Below are 24,837 nucleotides of genomic sequence, written 5' to 3' on the forward strand. Positions count from 1 at the left end.
GTTTGGTGTTCTGATGTTTTATGCAGCTGAGACACAAAACCAGACCACTCAGCCAGACTGTAACTGCACTCAATTAACTTGCAAACAAAGTTAACAGGTATGGTGCTATGCATAGAGGTTCAGCCTTGTATCCTGGTTTTTTTTTGCTGCTTCATTTTTTTCATGAAATGTTACCAGTCCTTAGCTGACAATACACTGGTTGGCTGGGAGCAAAAAAGTTTTAGAACTCTGCTGGTTCAACCATTCTTCCAAAACACATCAGGTACAAATTAAAGCCGAACACAGAAAACAAGCTGATCAGTTTTATGTGCCATGATGACATCACAATGACATCAGAAGAATGGAAGTGTGCACCCTTCTCACTCCAGTTTGTTTTCCAAATGTGAGAGGAAAACACACAATATTCTCATAGCATTAAGTAGTGAAAACACTTAGAGAAAATATCCATCTTATACACTGTTTTTTTCTGTTTGTCTCCATTAGCTTGGAGACAATTTTGCAAATACATTAATAAAAAACAAAATTCCTAATTCATATTTGAGAAGCTTACTCTATCAAGAACTATTCCATTAAACTTGATTGCTGCTTGGATTTTTCCCCCTGCAGCCTCAGCTAAGATTGTTTTCTCAACATTAAAAATTAAGTACTCAAACAAGTGGTACACAAGACCTTAGAAGTAAACGTCAGAGCAGGAGCTGCAGAAGCACATTAAGGAGGATTCTCATTTCAAACCAGCATGTTTTTACACTGTGTTTCCCCAGAGGCCCATGAATGGATTCCAAGTTAGTTTACACAAGGCTGCTTAACAACAACTGCCAACAAAAAACACATCTACAGGCCAAGCATTAACCCACTGTGGAAGTGCAAGAACAGCTTAGCAGTGGGCTTCCAACTGGGCTACAAAGTGAGGAGCAAGGAATGCCTTCAGACAAACTGTCTGACCAGCTTCCACACAGGCTCTTTGAGCTACAGGTCAGTAAGAGATTCCTCATCACTACAAGTCAGTATGTCACTTTGTACACTTCAAAGCCAACCTCCTTCCTTGCAGGTGGTGATATGTTGTATTGGCAATCTTGAAGAAAACAAACAAGAAAACAAAAAAACCCCAAAAATCATCCAAAAAATCTCCAGAGCTCCAGAGTTGGGACTGCGCAGTACTAGAAAGACCAGAAGCACTTGCCTTTTACCCTATAGCAACATCTGAGCGTCCTTCTGTGAGCCAGAACCATCTTTCACACAGAAGCCTTTCCAATAGAGCACTTGCCCAAGGATCTTATCAACTGCTTCAAAACCTACCAAGTGCTTCAAAAAAAGCACTCTGTCAACACTCATAATACCCTTTCATAAAAGAACAGCAGTAATATTTACTTATCTTTCCCCTGAATCGAGACTCAATATTTCTTATTTTTAAAAGCTTCTGTCTAGGCTGCTGCTTAGCTTCACTTCCCACTCTGGTGACCTATTGAATCTTATCTGCTCTAGGGAAATCTCAGAAAAAAGAAGTTATGCTCTTGAACTCCCCCACCTCTGAGATACTTTGGACTTGCTAAACTCCTGCCTCTACTGGTAAGGACATTGTCTTCACAGATCTGTAGTTAGCTTTATACCTGCAAGGCTGCAGTACATTGGTAGAAAATCCTTTCAGAGGAAGAACACTATGCCATCCACAAACATCTCATGAACTTTAATATCCTCACTATAGAGCTTTAGCCCAGATGAAATATGTGCATATACAGAACTCAAAAATTAGTATATCACAAATCATCAGGGCACAAGTAGAACTGTCAACATTCTAGCAGGAGAAAAAAACATTATTTTCCTGTCGGTAGCTTTGGTCTCTTACACACCCTGCCTATACAGCATTCCCCCAACATTTTATATCCTATGCTCCTTGCATAAGGGAAAAATACCTTCTTTACTAGGGAACCCATCTGAGCATAGAGAACCTTCCAATGAACTTGTAACCTTCAAACAAGATTCAAGCTGCACTAGGTATTTCTAGTACACTTTCACTCATTTGAAGGAGAAGGGAAGAAACAGGATCAAGTCAGTTACTGACCAAGAGCCAATAAAGGTTTTCTTGAAGTAGGTACATCTTGATTCTCTCAACACCAAGCAGCTCTTGCTGTGTTCAGTCCAATCATCAACCATCTGAAAACTGTTCTCCTCCTTTCCACAAGCATACAACCTGAGCAGCATTCTAGTTGTTCAGGGCATTGTCTACAGGCCTTGACACACTGAGGTTTTCCCTCAATCTCCACTGCTTTCAGCAAGAGTTGAACAGAATGGACAACATTAGTTCCTCTGTGCTCCAGTGATTGAAAGGAATAAAAAATTAAAAGTAGGGCTGCCACTTGTTTCTAAACACAAAGAGAAAAGATCGGAAAAATAAAGGCGCTGATTTTATCACCTGAGGGACTACGGACTCTATAGTTCTAGGTCTAGTTCAGTAGCCAGCCAATACATGAACCCCTTACTAGACCTAACTCAGAAATCTTATCATTAACCTCTTTCTTAGCTTTTCTGATTTTATTTCAGTCCCTCACCCCTCTTCAGCTCTCTCCCCCACACACCAGAGGCTCCCAAGATCTTATAGAGGTTAATGTAGCTGATGATATTGCCAGGTGGAAGAAAAGGACTGCTGATGGATGCCAGGACTTCTCTAGCTGATTTGCACAGGGTGCCTTTATCAGCATTTCTCCCTTGACTGCAGATTCTCATCACTGCTCTCCTCACCTGCACCCCCACAAAGAAACAGGAAATAAAATTTCTTATTAAGGAGTCATCTGGACATAGCCTACAGGCACCTTCTTCATTCACAATACAGTAAGGTAGGAAGTAGGTAGCCATGCTCATATCTGTCTCTCAGAAGACAAATCAGAAATATATTAAAGACAACTATTTGTATGCCAAAGAGCATGCAAGCATTCACTCACAAGAACACACACAGACACATCTAACATTCAATTATGTTTCCAAGAAATTTGAAATAAACTAAGGCAGTGCACTGGACTTCCAGAGATTGGTATTTACCAGTTGAACGGTGTGCACATTTTTTATTTACAGGATGTACATACAAGAGATAGCACATTACGCCATGGTAAAGATAACTAAGTCCAAGGACTATGACCCACAGTATGTTGATATTAAAATGTTTCTGTGGGAGTGACAAGCTTAAATTGTTATGACAAATTCTTTATAGCTGAAATATACAATTCATTTAATGCAAAAAGTGAAGAAACCTTTCCTGTATTCTTTATCTCATCAGCTAAGGCTTTTCACCAGCTTGTAAACAAGTCTCCTTTTTAAGACAAAAACAAACTGGAAAGAATGACAACAACTGCAAAGGCTGAAGATCAAAGCCACAAACAGACTACAAATGAAACCAGCTTACAACTGCTATCTGTTCTATACTCATGCAATACGAGCTCTTAATTTACTGTTACATATAATCCTTGATGGTAAAAGCGAAACTTAAGAGTCAAGATACTCATCTACACACTTCACTTAAGCACTGGTTAGTGAAGAAGCAAGGCAAAAAAAGGAAAAAAGCCAATTTCTTTAAATAAATAATTTTTTTCCTATCAATTTCACACAGCTTCAGTACAGGTAGTTCAAGTACTAGAGATGAATTTTAAACTCATTCAGAAAATCTAGCAGAGAGAATAGCGTGAAAAGAACCTTAAGTTCAACTCCTCCTACAACTACACAAAATAACTCAGGACACAAAAACTACTAGAATCAAACTGCTTTAGGAATATAGGTTCTGATATTTGCTAGAAATAGTCCAAGGCAAATCCTGCTTTGAAACACTACTTACTAACCTTGTGCCAAAGTCACTGCAGAAAACGTTTCAAGTTATGCTGGCTGGCTCCGACACCAACGCCCCAGTAAATACTCAGATTAAAAGCAACCAAGTTACATTCCCTTTTCCCCTCACATGTTTTAACTATTTGGCAAAAAGTATCTCTGCTCGCATCTGCTTGACACCGAAGGGTTCATCCCAATGTCAAGAAGGAAGCAGAGCCACAGACAGCAGCCCCCAGCCCATCACGAACGCTACATACCGCGGGACGATTTCGGGCAGCGCCGTTCCGAGGGAAGCCGCCCCAGCTGCAGCAGCGGCGGCAGCACCTGCCGGGCCGGCCCCTTCACCTTGCACCACACGCCGCGGGCTCCGCGGCCGCCCCGGCGCGGCGCAGGGCGGGGCGGGGCAGTCGCGGCCGCCCCGCGCAGCCGGGGCGCGGCTCCGCTCAACGCCGCTCCCGCCGGGCGCGGGGCGGCGGAGCAGGAGGAGGAGAAAACCAGCCCCAAACGGCGGGGCGGCCACGCCGGCTCCCAGCCCGGCTAAAAATGGCCTGACAGACCGAACGCGCCCGCCCCTGCCGCGCCCCCGCCCCGCCCCCGGGACACGGGCGCTGCCCGGCGCTCGCCGCCGCGGCTCCCGGGGCGGCCCCGCGGGCTGAGCGGGTTCCCGAGCCGTCCGGGGCCGCCCCGCGCGGAGTCCCGCCGCAGTGGGTTATTTTTGGGAGCTCCCCCCGCTCCCGGCTCTGCGGCGTCACAGCCGCTCCGGCCGTGCGGAGCGGGGAGGTCACGCCTTTCCCGGCGCGGTGGCGGCCAGCGCGGGGCCCCCGCGGCCGCGGCCCCGCCCGCCGGACCGGCACCGGGCCGCGCTCCCCGCGGCCGCTCGCAGCGTCCCCGCACCACCGCGCACGCCGAGCCCCGCACGGCGGCACCCGGGGGAAGGAGAAGCGGCGGACAGACGGAGCGACCGGAGATCACGCTCATGTACCATTTCTAGCGCAAGTGGAAGACGGCTGAAGCTGTTTTAGTGCTGCGTTAGCAGTTTCATCTGCAGACTGCGCGGTTATGCTACAATTGCCAAAGCACAGTGAGAAGTAATACTAAATAAAGTTTCTAGAGAGCCAAAAGTGCGTTCACTGTGGCTATCCTTACTGAAGTGAGGAGCGTCTCCTCCTAAGTCAAGCAGTAGCTTCTGGTATGCTGACAATTTAAATTAGAGGGAAAAAGAATTCTCCTTAAAGAGGCAAGATAGAAAAGCACCAGGCTTGAGAAAATGTTAATTCTAGAAACCGGATTTCATGGGACATGCAGAATATGATTGCAAGGTTATATATACATATATTGCTTTTCAAATGCCAACAAAACAACAGTCTAGAAATCAACCCTGAACAGCAAAAAACAGGGCCCTGACTTACAAAGATCAACAAAGTCAAATGCTGTGGGTTTAAGAACAGTAATGATCAATGAATACAGCTTCTTGGAAAGCTGCAAGTCTTAGGAAGATATTATGGCATTTTAAAAAGCCTGCACCATATTCCTGAACTCAGTAGATCGAAGTTTAAAAATACCAAGACAAACAACTCTCCAGGATCACATCTCCCTGTCATGACCGACTAATTTCACTAGCTATGGTGGAAAATCAAGTTCACACCTCAGCCTATCCCTCTGTGCCCAAATCTATGTGCTTCCAGATTTAGAAAAGGCCTCTATTACACCTACAGAGACTATTCAAGTTCAAGTAAGGTGAAATTACAATTTCACCATATGTTTTGCCATACTCCACTCTGGAAAGCTATTTTAGTCTGGCTTGAAGCAAGATGCCAACACAATTAAGGAATACTAAATAACACTATACACCCACTGTTGTAACAATTTCCCCCTCATCCGCAAATGAAGCTGGCAACTTTAATACCAGACTTTCTTAAGGAAAAAACTAAATGTTAAAAAAAAAAAAGCAATGCTTGTTCCACTCTGCTAGAACTTAAGTAAGCCTAAAAAACTCGTGACTGAAGACAAAGGACTTGGAAAGGAATGAAAAAAACCCAAACCTAGACAATGGAGCCAGTGTTTGTAGCTCACTGTTAAGTAACTGGAAGACTAACAGCACCAACACAAACATCATTTTGAAACACAGTTTACTGATGACAGTAGTGTAAGAGCCTAACCCAGGGATTATAGTTACCAGAGTATAGGAAGACAAGTTTATTCCATGGCACTAGGGCATCTTCAAGAAGGAAGAAAAATATCAACTCTCCGACTCTAGGAACTAGTGAATTTGACATATATTCCCAAATTGAAATGTTTGTATTATGTTTAACACTATACAAGATATTTGTTACTGGAAAAGCCAGAAGTTCAACAAATAGCATTTGCACACCCACTAAGCACATGGTGTGAAAAACAAGTTCAGAAGCAATATTGTTCAACATTTCAGTTAGCTAACAATAACTAAAAACAATCCAAAACCTAATTTTCTTAATATTTTGATCTTCAAATCAGCAAAGCAACAGCTTTATTGAATTTAAGCACACAGTTTGAACATTGCAAGCAGTAGCTTGTAACCAAAATGTCCCTTTTCTGAATACCCAAATACTAAGACATCCTTTTGCCAAGGCATATACCTACTCTTTCTCTAGAAGAATGCATTTTTGTCCCATTCAGTATGCAAAAGGACAGCTTACCAGCAGCATGAAATTGTATGGGTTTGTGTATTTATTTTTGTAACAGGTAAGCAGTGAACTAGCCAAATATGCTAAGCTGTTCAACCCTTTATACACCCACTCAGCACAATACATACATACCCCTTCTTGCTTTGTGAACAGGTTAAGGCACTCAGCCAGAGCCTCACATGTTTCCTGGGATACTTCAGAGACCACATCAACTTTATGCAGTAGGGGAGCAGATATTCCTGAAAGCACAAAAATATTAGTAATGTTAGAAGGACATTGTAAATGACAGGATTCTTTTAATTATTTTTTCCTCTAAGAAATACAGACATAACACTCACATGCTACAGAAAGTCTGGTGCATTGCAAGATCTGGGGGAGGGTTTGTTTTTTTTTTTTGCATCCTTTCCCTAGTACTGGTATAAGAGGCACATGAATAGATTGAGTTTCTCTTTCAGCACAGTTTAGAAAGCAGAGGCAGTAAGCCATGGCAGCAAGACACTGGGAAAGGGACTAGCAACAATCTCCTTTTAACCACTTTCTAGAATGTAAAGCTTCAGGTGACAGAATTTAAATAAAAAGGATTTTGCACTGGTTTAATATAAATAGAAGTGTAAAATGTAGATATTTTTTCCCCTTCTGCCATGAATTATATAGAAGAGAAAGAGCTTACCACAGTGCTCAGTGCAGCTGTAAATTTAGGTTTGAAAAAAAAATAGATTAAATTGTAACTACAAGCACACTGAACAATTAAAGGGGAAGACCTTATTTTCATGGACTCATCTTACATATAAGTAGTACAGCTTGTCATGTCACATCCTGACTTCTATGACCATTTACAGAAGGGACTGCATGTCTAGAACCAGCAGGAAATCATAACTCAATTAGCTGGTAGAAATGATTGGAGTCAATCTGTGAAGTTTTCTGATGTGCAGCAATTCCTCGGAAATCAAGTAAGTAATTTTCTCAGGAAGCATAGTTGTTGCAATTAAAATAATTGCAACATTTAGTGCCTGCAGACTCCAGGATCAGTTGACACCATTTAGCAACACAGGTGCTTCAAGCTGATGTCACACCATTGAAGATTAAGAGGTCCATCAGTGACAGTACCTGAATTTATTTTTCAACTTATACTGCTTATGCAGGACAAGATGCAGTACATTTCCACACACTAATTGTGGTCTCTGAAACCAGAGCTCACCACTGACTCAAACTGACTCTTACAGCAGCTGCTGAGAACAGCTAGTGCCTCTAGAAGGAAGGGCAGCACACTGTGTGCAGGAGACATCTTTGTTTGTAATATACAAGATGCATAAGTCTCAAAGATTCAGAATGGCATGGCAAGTCTCTGGACTCAGAACAGCACGTTGAAACAGGGAGAGACTTTTAAATATCAGGTGCCAACATAGCCATTTTTATATTACTCAAACGATTTTAGGGAAAACTCCACACAGAGGGGTTTCTAACTCAGAAATTTACATTCTTCTGGAGCCGGAGGATTCAAATACTTTAAAAATACCACAACAGTGGGAGAACTAGAGCAGTTGTCTCTGTTGCGACCTACAGAAGTTGCACACGAACCCAGAAACAGTTCACTGACCTAGCAAGTTACAAACATCCCTTGGAAGGAAAACAGGAACTTATTACTGCTGTTGGCCAAGACGAGCAGTTTCTAGGAATGAGATAGTATCTGCTTTTGCTTTGCTATGGGTATTGGTTGTTTAAATTGTGTATTTCCTTTTAAAAAATGCTCTTCTACTTTAAAAAAGAACCCCGCTGGTTCTTCAGGTCAACACTACGGAGTCAGGGAAACTGCCTCTATAGCTACCAAAGGGAATTTACCCACCTTATACAAATTTTCAAACTGGATTTTTCGTGAAAAATTCAGTTTTACTGTAATAATAATTACAAAAGCTTCACAGTAAGACACTCATATACATTATGAAATGTCCCTTTGCCTTGTGAAATAAAAATTTGGTAAAAATTCAGTTTATGAAAAAGACGGGGTAACATCACAGAGTAACTTACCCCATTAGCATGTGGAGAAAAAAACTGTATTTTTAGCCTCCTTTTGGAAAGGCACAGGGATGAAAGAAGAACTTTTTTCTTCTCAGAACTGGTATTCTACTACAGACTAGGGATCTGTATAGACAAACAACTTGTTCTCTAATCTGAGCTTCATAATTTTAGCCACAATATATAACTAGGACTCAGGCCCAAAGAACCAACACTTAGATGTTCTTACAGAGCTCCTCTACAACTCTTGTACATGTTTAAGGTGTTTAATTAAAAAAAGTACAAATCTCTAGCATCTTGATGTCTGTGATATATTTTAGCAGTTATACTGCAAAAATCTAGGTACATGTTAAGAATTATAACTTGAAATGAAACCTGAGAAGTTCAAATCTGGCATAAAAGTCATAGCAGAATCTGTGGAGTATGTCCCATCGTACCATGCCTCCAGTTCTCTGTATAGTTTTGTGATTTCACTGCTCTTTGTACCTGTCAAGAGACACTTATTCACTACAATAAGCTACCAACCACAGATTTTTTTTTTAAAAAAACCTTGAAAGCAGATCCCTGTGTTATATTTTTACGATACTACTCAATAAGGACTATAGCTAGAGGCAGTTTCACTGCATTTACAGCTGCTAATAAAATTTCTTTCAATCAGCATGCTTCTTAGTTGCTTCTCCAAATCTGAAATCTTAATTGTTAGCAATTACTGAAATGCTACTTTATTTGAATCCTTTTTCATGGGGAAAATTGTCCTCTTTTTTCAAGCTCCTGAAAATTTGATTTTGGGGAAATAAAAGCATCCTGTTAAAAAGAAAAAAATTAGTTGCTTGGTAACAAACTACATTTTAAATTAATAAGCTTTACCTTTTGTCGTATCCAAAGATTTAACCATTGCAAGGAAGTCTGAAACCTCTTTACTGAGTCTTTGTTGGCATGCTTGTGCTTTCTGAAAGAAACAAGCATAGCTAGTTCAGAAGTCCTTTGTTCTAAGGAAAGTGTATGTTTCCTTTCTTTACTATAGTGAAATTTTAACATTTGGACAGCATAAATCTTAACAAAGATTCCCAGCCCAGAGACTGATACATTAGAACTGAAACAAATTACTGAAACTACCTTCAAAGACACATAAGCAAACAGAATATTTATGAACATTTTATCACTGACCAGATTTTGTTTAATTTAATGTAGCAAATCAACTCCAGTCAAATTTGTTGTATGTGCCACTTTTGCTCTTTCCCTCTTTATTGAGCAGTCTAAAAATCTGGGAAGAGAAAGTGCTTGTTCTTTGAGAAACTTAAGGACAAAATAAGCACATTCATAGGTTAACTGATAAATGGCAAATATAGTGCCATACAGAAACCAACCCCAAGATCCTATTTCAAGCCCATATTCAAACCTGGAGCCAGTTATCATAAAACCATAGAATGGCTTGGGTTGGAAGGGACCTTAAAGATCATCTAGTTCCAATCCCTGGCCAACCACACCTTCCACTAGCCCAGGTTACTCAGAGCCCCATCCAACCTGGCCTTGAACACTTCCAGGGATGGGGCATTGACAGCTTCTCTGGGCAAGTTGTTCTAGTGCCTCACCACCCTCTGCGTAAAGAATTTCTTCCCAGTATCTAAACAAAATCTCTCCTCTTTCCACTTATCCCATCACAACTACATCTAGTGTGTAAACACTATTACACAGCTGGCCTGTGTAAAAAGTCACTTCCCCTCTTTTTCATAAGCCACCCTTAACAATGGGAAGGCCACAGTGAGGTCTCCCTGAAGCCTTTGCCTCTCCAGCTCTCTCAGCCTGTCTTCAAAGGAGAGGTGTTCATTCATTCCTTTGTGGCCCTCCTCTGGACCTGCTCTAACATGTTCACATCTTTTTTGGGCTGAGGACCCAGAGCTGTATGCAGCACTCCAGGTGGGGATCTCATGAAGGTAGAAGAGGGGTACAGAATTGCCTCCCTTGCCCTGCTGGCCACTCTGCTTTTGATGTGGCTTCAAGTGAACTGTTATCTATTAAATAATACCATCTTCTGAAGGTTGCTGGGGACTGCCAGTGCCAGTTATCACCCCAGCTCTGCTGTGCCATGAGCTACTTTTAAAGTTCTTGTACTAAAAGGAATGGTACAAGCTGCTTGGAGTTTAGCCACATGAAGATTTTTGCACTGCAGCATCAACTTTCCCTTAAAATAGAAGGTTTTAGCAGTACATGTACAGCAAAAAGCAAGAATCACAGGCTGAATGCTAGAATTACCAAGGACTACTCAATTCCATTGCAGGTATGAGCAGACACTACAATGCATCTGATGTGATCTGAGGTGATAAAAGATCATTTCTAAAACACTTCATTGCCTGTTCTGTAGAGGCAGAGCTCGATGTGGGTTAGCTTTGGTGACACTGAGACTGGAGGATAACGAGTACACAAGGCTCCCTCTCCTGGCTGAAACTCTCAAGCAGCTTTCTTTCTTATAGTAGTGCTGGCAAAAGTGAAATCACAGCCCTGTAGCTATGATAAACATGTCATTTTAGCCACACAGTCTGAGCAGGAATACATGACAGCAAGCAATGGAAACACAAGCACCATCTATGCATCCATGGGAGGAATCATCACTTTTAGTCAAAGGTATATTGAAGTATTTTAACACAAAACAAGGCTAATCTGCAACTGCCTAGATGCATGAGCCAAGTAAGTATTCAGTACATACTTTTAGAGTGTCATGTAGGTCTGTAACAGATACTGCATCCTCTTCATCATCACTACTCAGCTGTTCCTGTGTGCAGTAATGAGTGCTATAGGCAGAGTGGTCCTCTATTGCTTCTAGCCAGCTCTGGAAAGGAAAAAACAGAGTTAATAAACATTTCAAAGGTTATCTCCAAAACAAAGTATCATGTAAGCAGAACAACAAAATTTTCTCTTTATATAAATAAGACAGTCATTAGTAAAATGAGACATCTCAATATGCAAGAAATAGATTGCTAGAAAATGTAACATGCATTGCAGATGAAACGCTGTGGGCAGAATACCACAGACTTAATTTATTATTAACCCTTAAGCACAAATGTAACCCACACCTCAGTCTATCCAAGAAAATCTTATTAATTAAAAGACTGTAGGGAATATATTTTGCATATTTGGGTTTCTGTTCAGACAGCAAGGTCCCTGTGACAAAGTCTGCCTTCTTATGCATGACAAACTGTGCACAAAACCTCGAGCACTATCATAATTAAGAGGTAGATTATTTTCTATTCATTGGATCACAGAGTGGCTGAGGCTGGCAGGGACTCCTGAAGGTCATCTAGTCCAACCCCTCTGCTCAAGAAGGCCCACCTAGAGCTGGTTAGCCAGGACATCCAGATGGCTTTTGAAAATCTTCAAGTATGGAGATTTCACAACTGCTGTGGGCCCCCTGTGACAGTGCATGATCACCCTCACACTTTTTTCTTATGCCCAGAGAGAAATCCCTGTGCTTTAGTTTATGCCATTGCCTCTGGTCCTGTCACCAGGCACCACTGGAAAGAGCCTGGCTCTGTCCCTCTTGGCAACTCTCCTCAGGCATTTACATACATAGGCAAGCTTACCTGAGCCTCCTCTTCTCCAGACTGAGCATCCCAGCTCTCTCAGCTTTTCCTAGTAAAAGTGATGCTCTGATCCCTTCAATCACCTCCTTGGCCCTTTGTTAGGTTCTCTTTAGTATGTTTGTATCTCTCTTGTTATGAGAAGCCCAAATCTGGACACAGCACCCCAGTTGCCTCCACCCCAACTCCATCTCTAGCAGAAGTACAACAGTGAATATACTACAAATAGCCCTAAAAAATGGTTCTCTTGTTTCAGAGCCACCTTTTGAGAAAATACAATTTATTAGGTCATCTGGGAGTATGGTTAAGAGTAGACTGTACCATTAAGCATTCTTTTGTTTGGGATAATGAACTATGAAAGTGCAACAGAAAGAGGTTGCAATAGAATTTTACCACATGGAGAAGTGAATGAAAAACAGGAAGTTAGATAACAGGGCATAATACAGGCACAGAGCTGGAAAACAAGGCAGCACTTATTTTAAAGAAGAGATAATTACAATGGGCCAAGTTTTTGCTGTTTAATCTATAACCATGCTAAAAAACTTAATATCTGCACTTATGCTACCAAGTCCTGATGATCAAAATATGAAGTACGTTGCTACTAGTGCATCCATAGCAAGTAGTATGCAAATTCTTCATTACAGAAGTTACTGTATTTAAATGCCTTTGATAAAGAGTCATTATTACCTCTCTAGTTTGAGAAGGAAGGCTATTTTTAGGAATCTTGAAACGATGAACAGTATCATCAAAACATCTGACAGAAAAGAAGCAACTGTCTGTTGATTTTACCTAGAGCAAAGTGGAGAAAAAACAAAATTAGTATAATGAATCAGTCAGAAAAAAAATGAAATGTAAGCAAAATATAAAATTATGCTTAACTCAGAAGTTTTTGCCTCAGTTTTGATCCAAGTAATTGTAATTTATAAAAACCTTAGTCAGAACAGTTTTCCAAAGTGTGTCATTACGTTATTAATAGCAATATAGAGGTTCTTATGGTTTGTATTTATTTGCACCACTTGATTCAGGCAAAACCTCAGCAATGGTTCAAGATTGCCAATATTAAGGAATTTGTGGATACTGAAAAGCAAGTCACTTTTCCATACAATATGAGTGTATATATAAGTGCAGTTTAACAGAACTTGTGGTGCCAAACTACGATAGGGCAGTTATAGAAATATGAAAATTATCTTAAATGCATTTTTTTTAAACACTTCATCTTCCTGGGCATTATAAATGACACCTGGCCTTTGTTTTCTCTGTTCACCCCTTCCAAAACGGATTGCTACAAGCATAACTGAAATCAGGGAGTTTTTCTAAATGTCACCTTCAAAATTGATTAGTCTTTCAACTGAGATCAGCTTAAGTTATGCAATTGGTCACAAGCAGCCAGGGACAGCTAAGGAGGAAGTGCAACTTTGGCTATTCCAGATCACATGCTTCAAACTGACCCGGCCTGCTTTCAGGATACCTTGTGTGTTTAAGTCTTCAATGCCTTAGAAAGCAGTGAGGGAGCTTTATGGCCACTTTACATAAAAGAATACTTTGCTGGACAGGAACAAGCATTTCTTTCAACAGCACAAGCTTTCTCCCTATTTTATAACAAAAATCAGGTTACCAATCCAGCATAAGTTTTCATTAGCCAGGAATGGAATACAATGGAACATACAAAAACAACTCAGTAGTTACAACACATTCCTACCGTGCACACAGCTTGTGTTAGATGCTTGCACCCCTGACGATGATCATTATTCACTGCATCAGCTCTTTGAAAGAAGAAGAGATTTAGTGAAGACAGGAATTATTTAAACTGCTTTTCAGAAATTTAAACACAGAACTTACTGTCTCCGATACCAGGAAAGCACTCCATGTTCTAGAACTATCCAGTAGAGTTTCCAACCAAAAAATCGTGAGCTCTAAAAGGAAAAAAAAAAAAAGGCTAGGTAAGCTTAACAGAATACTTTTAGTACAGAGAGCTCAGTGTGCAGCTGCAGTGTGAGCTGCAGAACTGAACTCCTACGACCACAGAACTCCTGAGCTCCTACCACCACTCTGCGTGGTAGGAGCCTGAGGCAAGGACCATGAAGTGGCAATGAGCCTTTGCTTAGCTAAGGGCACAGGGACTTTGTGGTGTCAGGAGCTGAGGACTCAGCAGGAAGACTCCAGACTTTCACGCACTTAGATTGCAAGGGCAGAAAAACCCAGGGGTTCCTTTGTTTGGGTATCTCCTCAGAGGCACCAGCTCAAGGTGCTATTTTGTTATTGCACAATGATTAAAGTAAGGACCAAGATATCTGAGACTCAGCTATGGGAAACCAAGGGTCAAGCTGGTAAGGAAACCTTGTCTGACTGAATGTGGTGAGTTCAGGGAGCCAAGCTGGGCACCTGTCAACTCATTGGAGCCACCAACTGCAAAAGGGCTTTGGTCCCAGCAGTTAAGAGTCTCTGAAGAAGTGTGATGGACAGAGTGACTCCTGCATGGTCAGGCCGAGAAGCTTCCTTAACACTTAAAACCAGTAAACACTACAAAAACCTTTTAGGTTCTGCATATCCTGACGATCACAGCAACCTGAGAGTGTTTTACAAGTGCAGCACTACTCTTGTTTTTGGAACCACCTAAAGATAAAAGTTGAGCCTGCTATTCAGTAAGAACTGAAATATTAAAATGTTGCATTTCTTAATATTACAAGAATTGTTGGTCACCACACAATTCCATTTTATAAAATCAAATGAGAAACAAAACACATTGACATCTCCAACTACAACATTTTATCTTTCTCAAGCTTTAGGACACAGTTCTTTTTTAAGAGCAGTTCCTTATATTACAATTGTGATATAGGAAAATTTACACTGAAGAAAACTTTAAAGATTTCATTAAGCAACATAATTAAACATTCATGTAGACCTTAGACTCACTTGAGCAACACAGCAAAATGAGCTTTAAACTCTTTGAATGCCATCTTCCCACTACGTTTTAAAATTTTCAGAAGAGGATGGCAAAATATTAGTCACAGTTTCTTAAAGACAATGTATCAGTCACAGATTATCAAAGTAATCTATTAAGGAAAGAAAAAGCATTTTGCCCACACGCAAGGAAAAAAGCCTTATTACAGTGCAGCTTTGCCACAAAAATTACCAAGAAATAAAGATTTTAATGACTGAGGTTAAGATCAGAGTACCATGAATCTAGTAGCCGCTCCACTCAGCCAGCCCATCTACACATATTAGATAAAATTACTATTAAGTACTACTTAAATATTAATTTATTCACCAGTTATCACTGAAATATAGAAAAAGGACATATTGACATAGTTCAAAATCTTACAAGCTATTTCAGAAAAGGAAATAAGTCATACCTTCCATAAGAGACCTTCATATCTTCTCAGGGGTTTGTTGATAACCTGCACAGAAATTAAAGCTCATATAGGAATAGCTTCAACTAGACAGCATTGGCATTTTAAATTGATACAAAAAGTTCCTACCTTTCCAGTTTTACCTGCCAGTATCAGTTTCATTTCTGCACCTTGGGCTAGATCAAGGGGTGTCTGATCTGTTTAGTAACAAGAAAAGGCATGAGAATTTGATGCAAATAAACTTAGATGTACTTTAAAATAATTTGACACTCATTACCCATCAGTTTGGCCTTCAAGCATCTACACTTACTTGGAACTGGGGAACGTCGACTCCTCAGGGGCAGAAGACTAAAAAAGGTATTGAACTTTAAGGCACTGCACTGCTTGTCAGAGTTCTACTAACCACAAAGAGCCCTTTGCCCTTACTGATTTAAATTTGTTTTTAGCTTCCAGCTACAAAAAACAGTTTATGACACTCACAAATACCAAGACAAGAGGCATCTTTAAACAGAGGACAAGAACATAGTTTGCATAACATCTGCATCAAGTTTTCCTCTTTTTGGTTTCATTAGAAGTCTTCTTCTGAGGAGTCACTTGGTCTCGGGCACATTTTCAATCTTGTTTTTTTTTGTTACCTGTGTTCAATATTTCGCATCAAGAAAACAAAAGCCAGGCACATTTTACTGTTAAGACAGTCAGTAAATTTTCCAGAAACGGATAAGCTTGGAAAATAAAAGCACATACAATAAGTATTTTGCTACTGTTCTCAGCCTCTTGCAATTTAGTCACTGTTGGCCTTCCTTTATTAGTGACACAAAGCTTGTAAAGCACTGTAAGATTTTCCCTGAACACTGCGTAATAAGCAACACAGCTTACAGAATATGTTGAATTTGTGTCTCCACTTAACATTTAACATACTTTTCATTTGGTACTCACCATTTTTATTTTTTATTTTAGGATCTGCTCCATTTTTTAGAAGTTTCAATGCACAGTGCTTATGGGCACGGTATGCTGCACAGTGCAAGGGTGTGTTCCCCATCTGATCTGTACAGTTGATATCAGGTGGCTTGCGCTTGTTTAACTGGGAAAAAACAAAGTTCTGCTTACTTATCAGTTTTCCCCCCTCTCCAGATGCCATATTCTCTCCTTTGAAAATCAGTTGTTCCTAACTAGGATGCTTGAGTATAGATCTGGCAACAAAGAGGGCATTTAGCAAGTGTTATGACAAGGGCAAGGACTGCGACAATCAAACAAGACATTCAGCTAGAGTAAGGAACTTCAGTGTTTTGCTTGCTATACTCCTTCCACCTCTGCTGCACAATATGGACACATTTTTCTGCTCAACTGCACAGTGCAAGGGAAAGTTGCCCAGTATTGCAGTTCAGTCATTTATATGCTAGAATGGCCCTGCCCAATTCTACTGTCAAAAATCTGCTGTTCTTTATAGAAGACTCCCAGGCACAGTGCAGAAGTTAGCACAGGCCAGTGCTAAATCCAGAAAAAAATTGTGTAGCCACCCTGTTTCAGAGAGAAAGAACTCTGTACTGAAGGGTAGCAGACCTGCCAGTCTCAGTGCCAGATATCCTAGGCTATTTAGAACTCCTAGTATAGGCAATCTGTTACACAAATAGTTTTGCTGCATTCTTAAGTCTATTAAAATAAAAGTAGCTATGCAACAAAGGGAAAAAAAAAAACAAACTGAGTTTTGCTTGTACACAATATAAATGTTTTGAAAAACAGACCCCTTCAAAGAGAAGGGTCATGAAGCATGACACTGCTAACTATCCTAAAACACCACTCCACTACTCAAATATGTGGTTGCCGGATGTGTCCATGGGGGTTGGACTGAATGATCTGTAGAGGTCCCTTCCAGCCCAAACCATTTCATGCACTACCAGCCACTTAAGCTCACAAGTCAGATGGGAGTGCCTTAATAGAAAGGCTAAGTTACTGATAAGCAGCCTTAGGAGACCAGAGTCACAAATGCACGATAACAATTTTTGCGAAACTCAGTTTAAGTATTCACATTAGGCATACGCTATCTTAGACAAAATTACAAAATAATAACAGAATTCCCATGGCCATAATTTAACATCAACAGCAATCACTTTATATGTACCTCAGAAGTAGTCCTATAAACTACTATAGCTGTTGTTTACAGATCAACTGGTAAGAGAACAAAAGCCAAAAAGAGGGAGTTTGTGGAAGTATACCCTCATTAACACTGTAGTCAAATACTTGCATTCCTGAGGATTCCTAAGCTTTACCTCTTTCCAACCAGCTGTTTTACATTTACTTCCTCTTCTGACTTCTTGCCTCCATATCTTTTAAGCCACATGCCTGTGCTTTCAGCACCTTATGCCATGTTACAAGGGAGTATTTGGAAGAAAGCTTCATGCATCAATTCATTGAGATAAAAATCTCTCCAGTCACCTCAGGCAATGTACAGTACATTTTTGGGAACTCACAGGAAGAACACACTGGCTTTGCCTCAAGTAGACTAAGGAGCCTGGGTTAAGCTTCAGCTGCTGAAGATCTAACTTCTAGTAAATAACATGTTCTGGTGTTAGGTGTCACAGTAAAAGCAGTTATAAGCAGCTAAAGTTTCATGAGTATAATAGTCTGTTAATAAAAATTTTTAAGTAGGAACAGAAATGCTTGAACAATCAGTAGGTAAAGTATGGTCAATTCTGGAGCTAAAGGGCAGTTCTGAAGAGCTACACAAATTCTGCACAGAGGTATTAACCTAAGGGTAGGAAAGTCAAAGGGGTTTACACCATAGAGCTGTAAGTGTATTCCAAGGAACATCTGTTAAGAATTGACTTAAAACTAACTCTGGGCCAAAAACATGACAATACTTTGAAAAGTTTTAGAAGACAATATATAGCTGTCTTCACATATACGGAGCTATAGCAAATATTAAAAAAAAATATATATATATATATATATTTGCTATAGCAAATATTAAAAAGATAACAAAATCACTTAGAAATTACTATGTTCACAGGGAGAATTACATGCTCATGTATAGTTCCATGCCACATGAGAGAAAGTAGAGCTTTTTAATGACAGATTTCTAGAAGGAGGCACTTTTTTTCTGATTCTTTTTCACAACAGATTGAGGATTAGTCAGCAGACATGTAACAAGTATTAAAATTATCAGAATCAAGAACAGATCACTTATGTCAGTGTATTAATTACAATTAGTACAATTGTGCAGTGTATTAATGCACTATTTTTCCACCTCTTAGGTGCTATGTACAGCTCTGGTTCTCTCTCCATTTCAAAGAGGATATCACAAAAACTCCATATACACAGTTTTCAATTTCTGCTCAGCACAAAACAGTGCTGTGCAGACTGTCAATTAAAAACTACAATGGATGCTAACAAGAAAGAGCTTACTTTCAAGATGAAAGACAGGCCACACTGTGGTGAAAATCTAGATATCCATGACATCAAGGTATCCACAATAACATACTAAGCTTATCTAGGCAGACCATGAACCATTACACTGCTGTTTACAACTAACTAGCTAATTCTTTCTAAATTATTTAAAAACACTAAAGAAGTTGAGAACCATTTGTTTTGCAACCTACAACAAAGAGGAAAATCCTTGAGGGTTCAGCACCTTACCAATATAACATGGGGCATAGAACTAATATTCCAAAGTCACAGCCTTTTGTTGCAAAGCACAAAGTCATATTTTGTTACATTAGCATTATGGATTGAATCACTTGACTTGAATTCTTACCAAGGCAGTCAGTTTCCCTGTTTCCCCTTCTCTTGCTGCTCCTAAGAGGAGTTCTTCCAGTTTCCTTTCTTGTGTCCTTTCCACTGCTATTAAAAAAAATAATAAAAAAAAAGTAAGGTCAGTCTCAGTAAAGTACAAAGTACAGCATTAAAAAAGTATAGCAAAACAAGCCTAGAGAAGTAAGATTTTCCAGTATTTTTTATTTAGGACAGGTATAAATAGAATATTTACTCAGAAAAGTCCATGTCAGAGCAAAAATATGTCCAAAGTACATAGAATTTGGTAAGATGCGCAAGCTTGTATACACATGCACATATATATAATTATTATTATTTCAACACTTAAAACCAAGCCCACTCCCTGCATAAGGGAAAATGGGAACTATGCAACACCCTCATCTCAGATTTTCCCTATGTTCTTTTCAGCTTCTCTTCTACTCTTACCATCCCACCAAAATTTTATTCTTCTCTAACGATTCAGCAGATGAGCAGTGGAAACAAGTTATTTGTGCATTTGCACAAATAGAAGAGAGAATCAGAAGAGAGATCACTTCTCATATGCAGTCTGTGGTAGTGGACACAGAGCTCCATCAGTATTTAAGAGTATTACATAGTAATACCAGGAAGCAACGGTTTTTGAACTCTCCGAAACTAGAATCAGTGAACTAGATTAGTATTTGGACATCATCTGCCTCATCTCTGACACCTGTGAGGCCATGAAGGAAACAAGGGGAAGGATTTTTATTTTTTTATGCCTTTTGACACAATGTCAAAGACTAGAAGGTCACCTTTGCAAACTGTTTGGAATTTTGCTCTCTAATGATTCGGTTGACACAAAGCCACTTACTGTTCTTGACTTGAGTTTTGTCTCTTTCAGTGAGCCAAGGCTTTGACTGCCCATGTACCATTCAAATCTGTAGCAAGGACTACCCCAGCAGGACTGAAATAGTAAACTGAATAATGCTATTTGTATTCATAATACTTAACTCTCAAGTCACAAAAAAACCTCACTTGTCAATACTGCATACAAGAACCAAAAACTATGACTGTTTTCTTTCTAATAACCAAATTTAAAAAGAAAATTCAACAGAGCTTCTGCAACTTGCAGGAAAAAAAGCAGCTTTTAGAATGCACACATGTTTAAAAATCCCCCAAAATAAATCTTGACCTATTACAGTTACCTTCCAACATATTCCTTATGTCTTTGTCATAAGTAACTTCTTTTGCAGTCTCTCCACTGCCATTAATAATAGACGGATCAGCATTATGCTGCAAAAGTAACATCACCACCTCCTGAAAAACAGTTTGAAAAACACTGCTTATCTGTCTGTGTAACTGCAAGGCCACAATCAGGCTTTCCAGCTATTGACTCCCTGTAAGATGAGCTTTGTAACCAATGGCTTCTCACCACTGCTGGTTTCTTGTGAAAACAGGAAGGGATGTTTTAGAGAGATTGAAGGGTGAGACTGACTGCAACATTTTCTCTCCCATCAGTCAGGCTGAAGAAATGAACAGGATGTAAAGCTGAACAGACTAACCCTGAAAAGCTGGTGTACCAGGTGTGAATGCTGACTTGGACAGATAAAAATTGCACAACTGGCTCTTTTGACAAAACAGTAAGTAGTCACTCCTTCTGAAGGGCCAAGATGTTATCCATAGATAACATCTATTGGAATCACTGGAATGATTGTAGCAATTGGGAGTTGGGGAGGGGGAATCAAACTAGTGTCACATTACACCTATAAAAAGCTTTTCAGTTCTAATTAACTATGAAGAAACAGCACTTCCAGACACTAAATGGGCCTGTGTGTCCTAATTTAAGAGATTTCTTTCCCCTCCAGAAGTTACTAAGATTAAAACAATGTGGTTTCTCTCTGTGGTTTTTTTTTTTTTTTTTGGACAGTTATGCAAGCTAGGCAATGTGCCTAATCCTTCTGAACATGCTGTACAAAAACAGACAATAAGTCATTTTTAGACCCTGTAAAAACATCTTTTTTGAAGAGATCTTATTGCTAGCACTTTCTTAATAATTCTACAAGTGAGGCTTAAAAAAGCCATCATACTTTACCTTACGCCCTGTGAAAGCTGCACGATGGAGCGGAGTGTCCCCCATGTCATTCAGCACATTCACATCTGCACCTGCCTAAACAGCAAGACCAAAAGACATCTGAATATCCTTCCAAAAAGAATTACATGGCTATTCCCTCTGCTTAGAGGGGGAAGGGGAGACAGGACACTAATGTAGAACTCGTGGCAAATCAGATCAGAACTGTAATACAGTTATCCTGGAAACAAGGATAAAGTATGTATCTAATGATTCATAGCCGACATTCTCTCAATTGCTTCAAAAACGAAAAGCCCCCAGGCTTATCTTTTCCAGGCATATCTCACACTTTTAAGAAGAGGGTACATGGAAAGTGAGTTTAATGCAAGGGGTGGGGGCTGTTATTGCCTTGGTTTTTGTTTGGCTTAGGTTGTTTGGGGTTTTGTACGTCTTCCTGTTAAATCTCCCTTCCTTCTGTCACATGCTTTCTCCATCACATGCCTTTTATCTGAAAGGAGGAGTGTTTGCCACACTGCACAGGCACTTTTCCAAGAAACCAAGAAATCCTATCCTTCTTTCATTAAGTATTTCTTCTACGCCATTCTACCTAACCTCTCAAAGGGTCAAAGAGAGGGCAGGGCACACTTAACTTCATCACATATGTTTAGATCATACGATGTAGCCAGGTCATTGCTGCCTGCCTCAAGTTAACTGATGAACCTTACTAGTTCCAGAGCTCTGTTTCTGATAATGCCTCCTTCACTTGCTCTCTGCACATAGACACACTTATACATATCTAGCTTTCAGAAGTGCACAGCCTCACTTATTTCTCACCTTGTTCTTTAAATAACACCTTTTCAAGAGCCCTATCAAAAGAACTAAAAGTACAAAGTCCTTTTATACTCTATACTCTTCCAACTCCTGAAGTTGGATGCTTGATAAATGCATTAAGTGATAAAACTTTACCTTTTGCTTTAAGTAGCCCACTTGAATTGAAAATTACTTTATTTACTGAGCAAGTGTGTAAGCTAGAGAAGAATTTCTCAAAGAAATCTCAAATTTGTTTCCCTCTTTAAAATCTAGATTATGCTGGCAACTTTTATTCTTAACGAAAATCAAGTTTAGATTAGCTTTGCACTTGAGCCTGTTTATCACACTCCTGCCATCCAGCAAAATCTTTCAAATATAAGAGGGTCTAATATAGTTAAGGTTGGCTGAAGCTACCATGACAGCAAAACCAACAACAACAAAAAAAAATCAGTTAGAAACCACAGTCACTGCATTTGCAGTTGTTATGCAAATACAAACATATCAGTTTTGATAACAGATGTCCACAGTTTCAAAATTCATCACACAGCTCATTATTTCAAATACATTAGAAAGAAATAATGTTACAGATAGTTACACTCCAAGAGAAAACCAGCTAAGTACCAATAATTCTAAAAACTGCTCAGAGTAAGGGCTGTATTGCTACTGTATAGACTTCCACCATCAGTATTTTGGGTCCTTCTAAACCAGGCCTATCTTAATGTTACAACAATCAGTTATGCCTACGTTACATGTAGATAAACTGTATGAGTGCCTCTGCCTCTCTGCAAAGCCTCTTTTCTTCTATCACAAAAACCTGAACAAACACTAACTGCTTCTAGCCTTACACAGAGAGGAAAACAGATCTATACCTTCAGCAAATCCTCTACCACAACAGCATGTCCAAAGTAGCAAGCAAGATGAAGAGGTGTCCAACCCATATTAGACTTACTTCTGCCTGAAAGACAAAACAGGTAAATTAAGTTTTGATCACACAGTACAAAAGAGATATTGTCGTGTGCTCGGAGGTTGTCACGGATGACCATTCTTCACAGCAGAGGAACAAGGAGGCTGGAAGCACCAATACTACTCATGTTATTTAAATTACTAAATCAGGAGGCAGTTTGAGAAAGCTGGATTCAAATCTAAAAACAAAAATCAAAACAAATCACCAAAACAAACTAACAAACCCAACAAAAATCAACCCCCAAAAACCCAAACAAAAAATCCCCACAACCTTCTGAAAGGGAAAAGTCATGTCGTCTGACTGAGAATAAAACTTTTCTTTGCATGTAACACCTTTCAATACTAGCAAGAAACTTCAGCTACTTTCATTCTTCATTCACTATGAAAATAGCACATGCAAGACCATTTTTCTCTTGTTTATCAAAGAACTCTTTGGTTTACACAATTTTATTTTCTTCACACAAATGAGAGGTACAACAATCCACCTTTCAAACAAAGCATTCAAAATAAAGTAGGTGGAATGACCTAATGTTGATGCTTTTTGCCATCAGTTTTTTTGTTGCCTTGTGCTTTACTCAGTTTTAATAAAGAAAACCTCACTAAGTAATGTGCTTTGAAAGCTTTATGCTATGCACAGTAGAACTCAAATATCATCTACAGCTCTAAGTTGCACAATGATTAAGCACAGACAAGAAGCAGGCACAGAAATGACCATGTAAAGGAAACTGATTTATGCTTTAAAGAGCATTTAAACATGGACCTGGAGGATTAGCTGTATGAAATTCAACAACTGTCCTACAATAATTCCTTTAAAAGCAAGATATAAAAGCATTAGAGGTTACTAAAGTTAACAACTCACTTTACTTTCCAACTGCAACACTCAACTGTATTAAGCAAAAGTAACCTGTGATTTGTTCGTACTGAGCAACACACCCACAGCATTACAGTGTCACCTAAAAGCTATCATTTTGTACTTGGAAGAAAAATGAAAATAAGGCAGTAGAAATTGTTTTGAAATCACTGCCACCATTAAGTTTTCCCCTGTCATATAAGCTCAAGTACTGAGGCATGAAACATGAACAACATAAATTTGCCCTGAGGAAACAAGCCACAAGCACAAGGAAAATAAACTGTTCATCTTGAAAGTTCATCATCTTTTCTGCTCTTATATTAAAAATTAACATTAGAATGTGGTTCAGAGCTGAAATACTTTCCCATTTCTTGTAACTGTTTCCGGCTAACATTCCTGCCTTTCATTGACAATTTCTTTTGCAATTTGATTATCTTTCTTCTCAACTCCTGTTGTTTCCAACCCCAGATTTAGATCTTTCCCTCATTAGAGTCTGGCCTACAACAGAGCTCCTACCCTATGTCACTGATGAGCCAAAGTATCACAGAAGATAAATACTGTGTGGACCACTAACTCTGGGGCTAGTTATGTTGGATAACATAATGGAGTAATGTTCATTCAAAGAACACAAAAGAGATCTGAGTTGCACTGAATTCATACAATTGGCCCAAAACATTCATTAGTTAACAGCACTGGCAAGACAGTGATGCTGCCAAGGAATTCAGTCATGAAAACAATAACCACAAATCTGTCCAGATTTATAGTTCTTACTGAATAAAGTAAGAACAGGCCCTTGTTCTGCATCCACTCTGAATGTTTGTATTTCTGATGTTAGCTGACCATTTATTTCTCGAGCTTTTGAGCTGTTACTTCTCTTCAAAGTGACTACAAGTGTTTGTACTTTATTATTACTTTAAACCATAACACCATTACACTAGGGACAATGTAAGGATAGGAAAGGAGAAATAATGCAATTCCAACAAAAAACATAATTCCTCTCCCTCTTATA

At 39.6% G+C, this 24,837-nt stretch overlaps 1 protein-coding gene across 4 annotated transcripts in view; it reads right to left on the minus strand.

Annotated features, from left to right (window-relative positions):
- Positions 1-24,837, minus strand: part of OSBPL1A (oxysterol binding protein like 1A) — a 76,074-nt gene that overhangs the window by 42,361 nt on the left and 8,876 nt on the right. For all 4 annotated transcript variants that reach the window (XM_053962484.1, XM_053962499.1, XM_053962491.1 and 1 more), the window contains exons 4-16: positions 22,885-22,970; positions 21,230-21,304; positions 20,343-20,454; positions 19,163-19,248; positions 16,348-16,492; positions 15,541-15,608; positions 15,415-15,459; positions 13,901-13,974; positions 13,761-13,824; positions 12,749-12,850; positions 11,191-11,313; positions 9,354-9,435; positions 6,606-6,712 (exon numbers count right to left, since the gene is read on the minus strand). In XM_053962484.1, the coding sequence (XP_053818459.1) occupies positions 6,606-6,712; positions 9,354-9,435; positions 11,191-11,313; positions 12,749-12,850; positions 13,761-13,824; positions 13,901-13,974; positions 15,415-15,459; positions 15,541-15,608; positions 16,348-16,492; positions 19,163-19,248; positions 20,343-20,454; positions 21,230-21,304; positions 22,885-22,970 (1,169 nt within the window). The remainder of the gene's footprint in view (positions 1-6,605; positions 6,713-9,353; positions 9,436-11,190; positions 11,314-12,748; positions 12,851-13,760; positions 13,825-13,900; positions 13,975-15,414; positions 15,460-15,540; positions 15,609-16,347; positions 16,493-19,162; positions 19,249-20,342; positions 20,455-21,229; positions 21,305-22,884; positions 22,971-24,837) is intronic.

This window comes from Vidua chalybeata, chromosome 1 (assembly GCF_026979565.1).
Source record: "Vidua chalybeata isolate OUT-0048 chromosome 1, bVidCha1 merged haplotype, whole genome shotgun sequence".
NCBI classification, from domain to species: domain Eukaryota; kingdom Metazoa; phylum Chordata; class Aves; order Passeriformes; family Viduidae; genus Vidua; species Vidua chalybeata.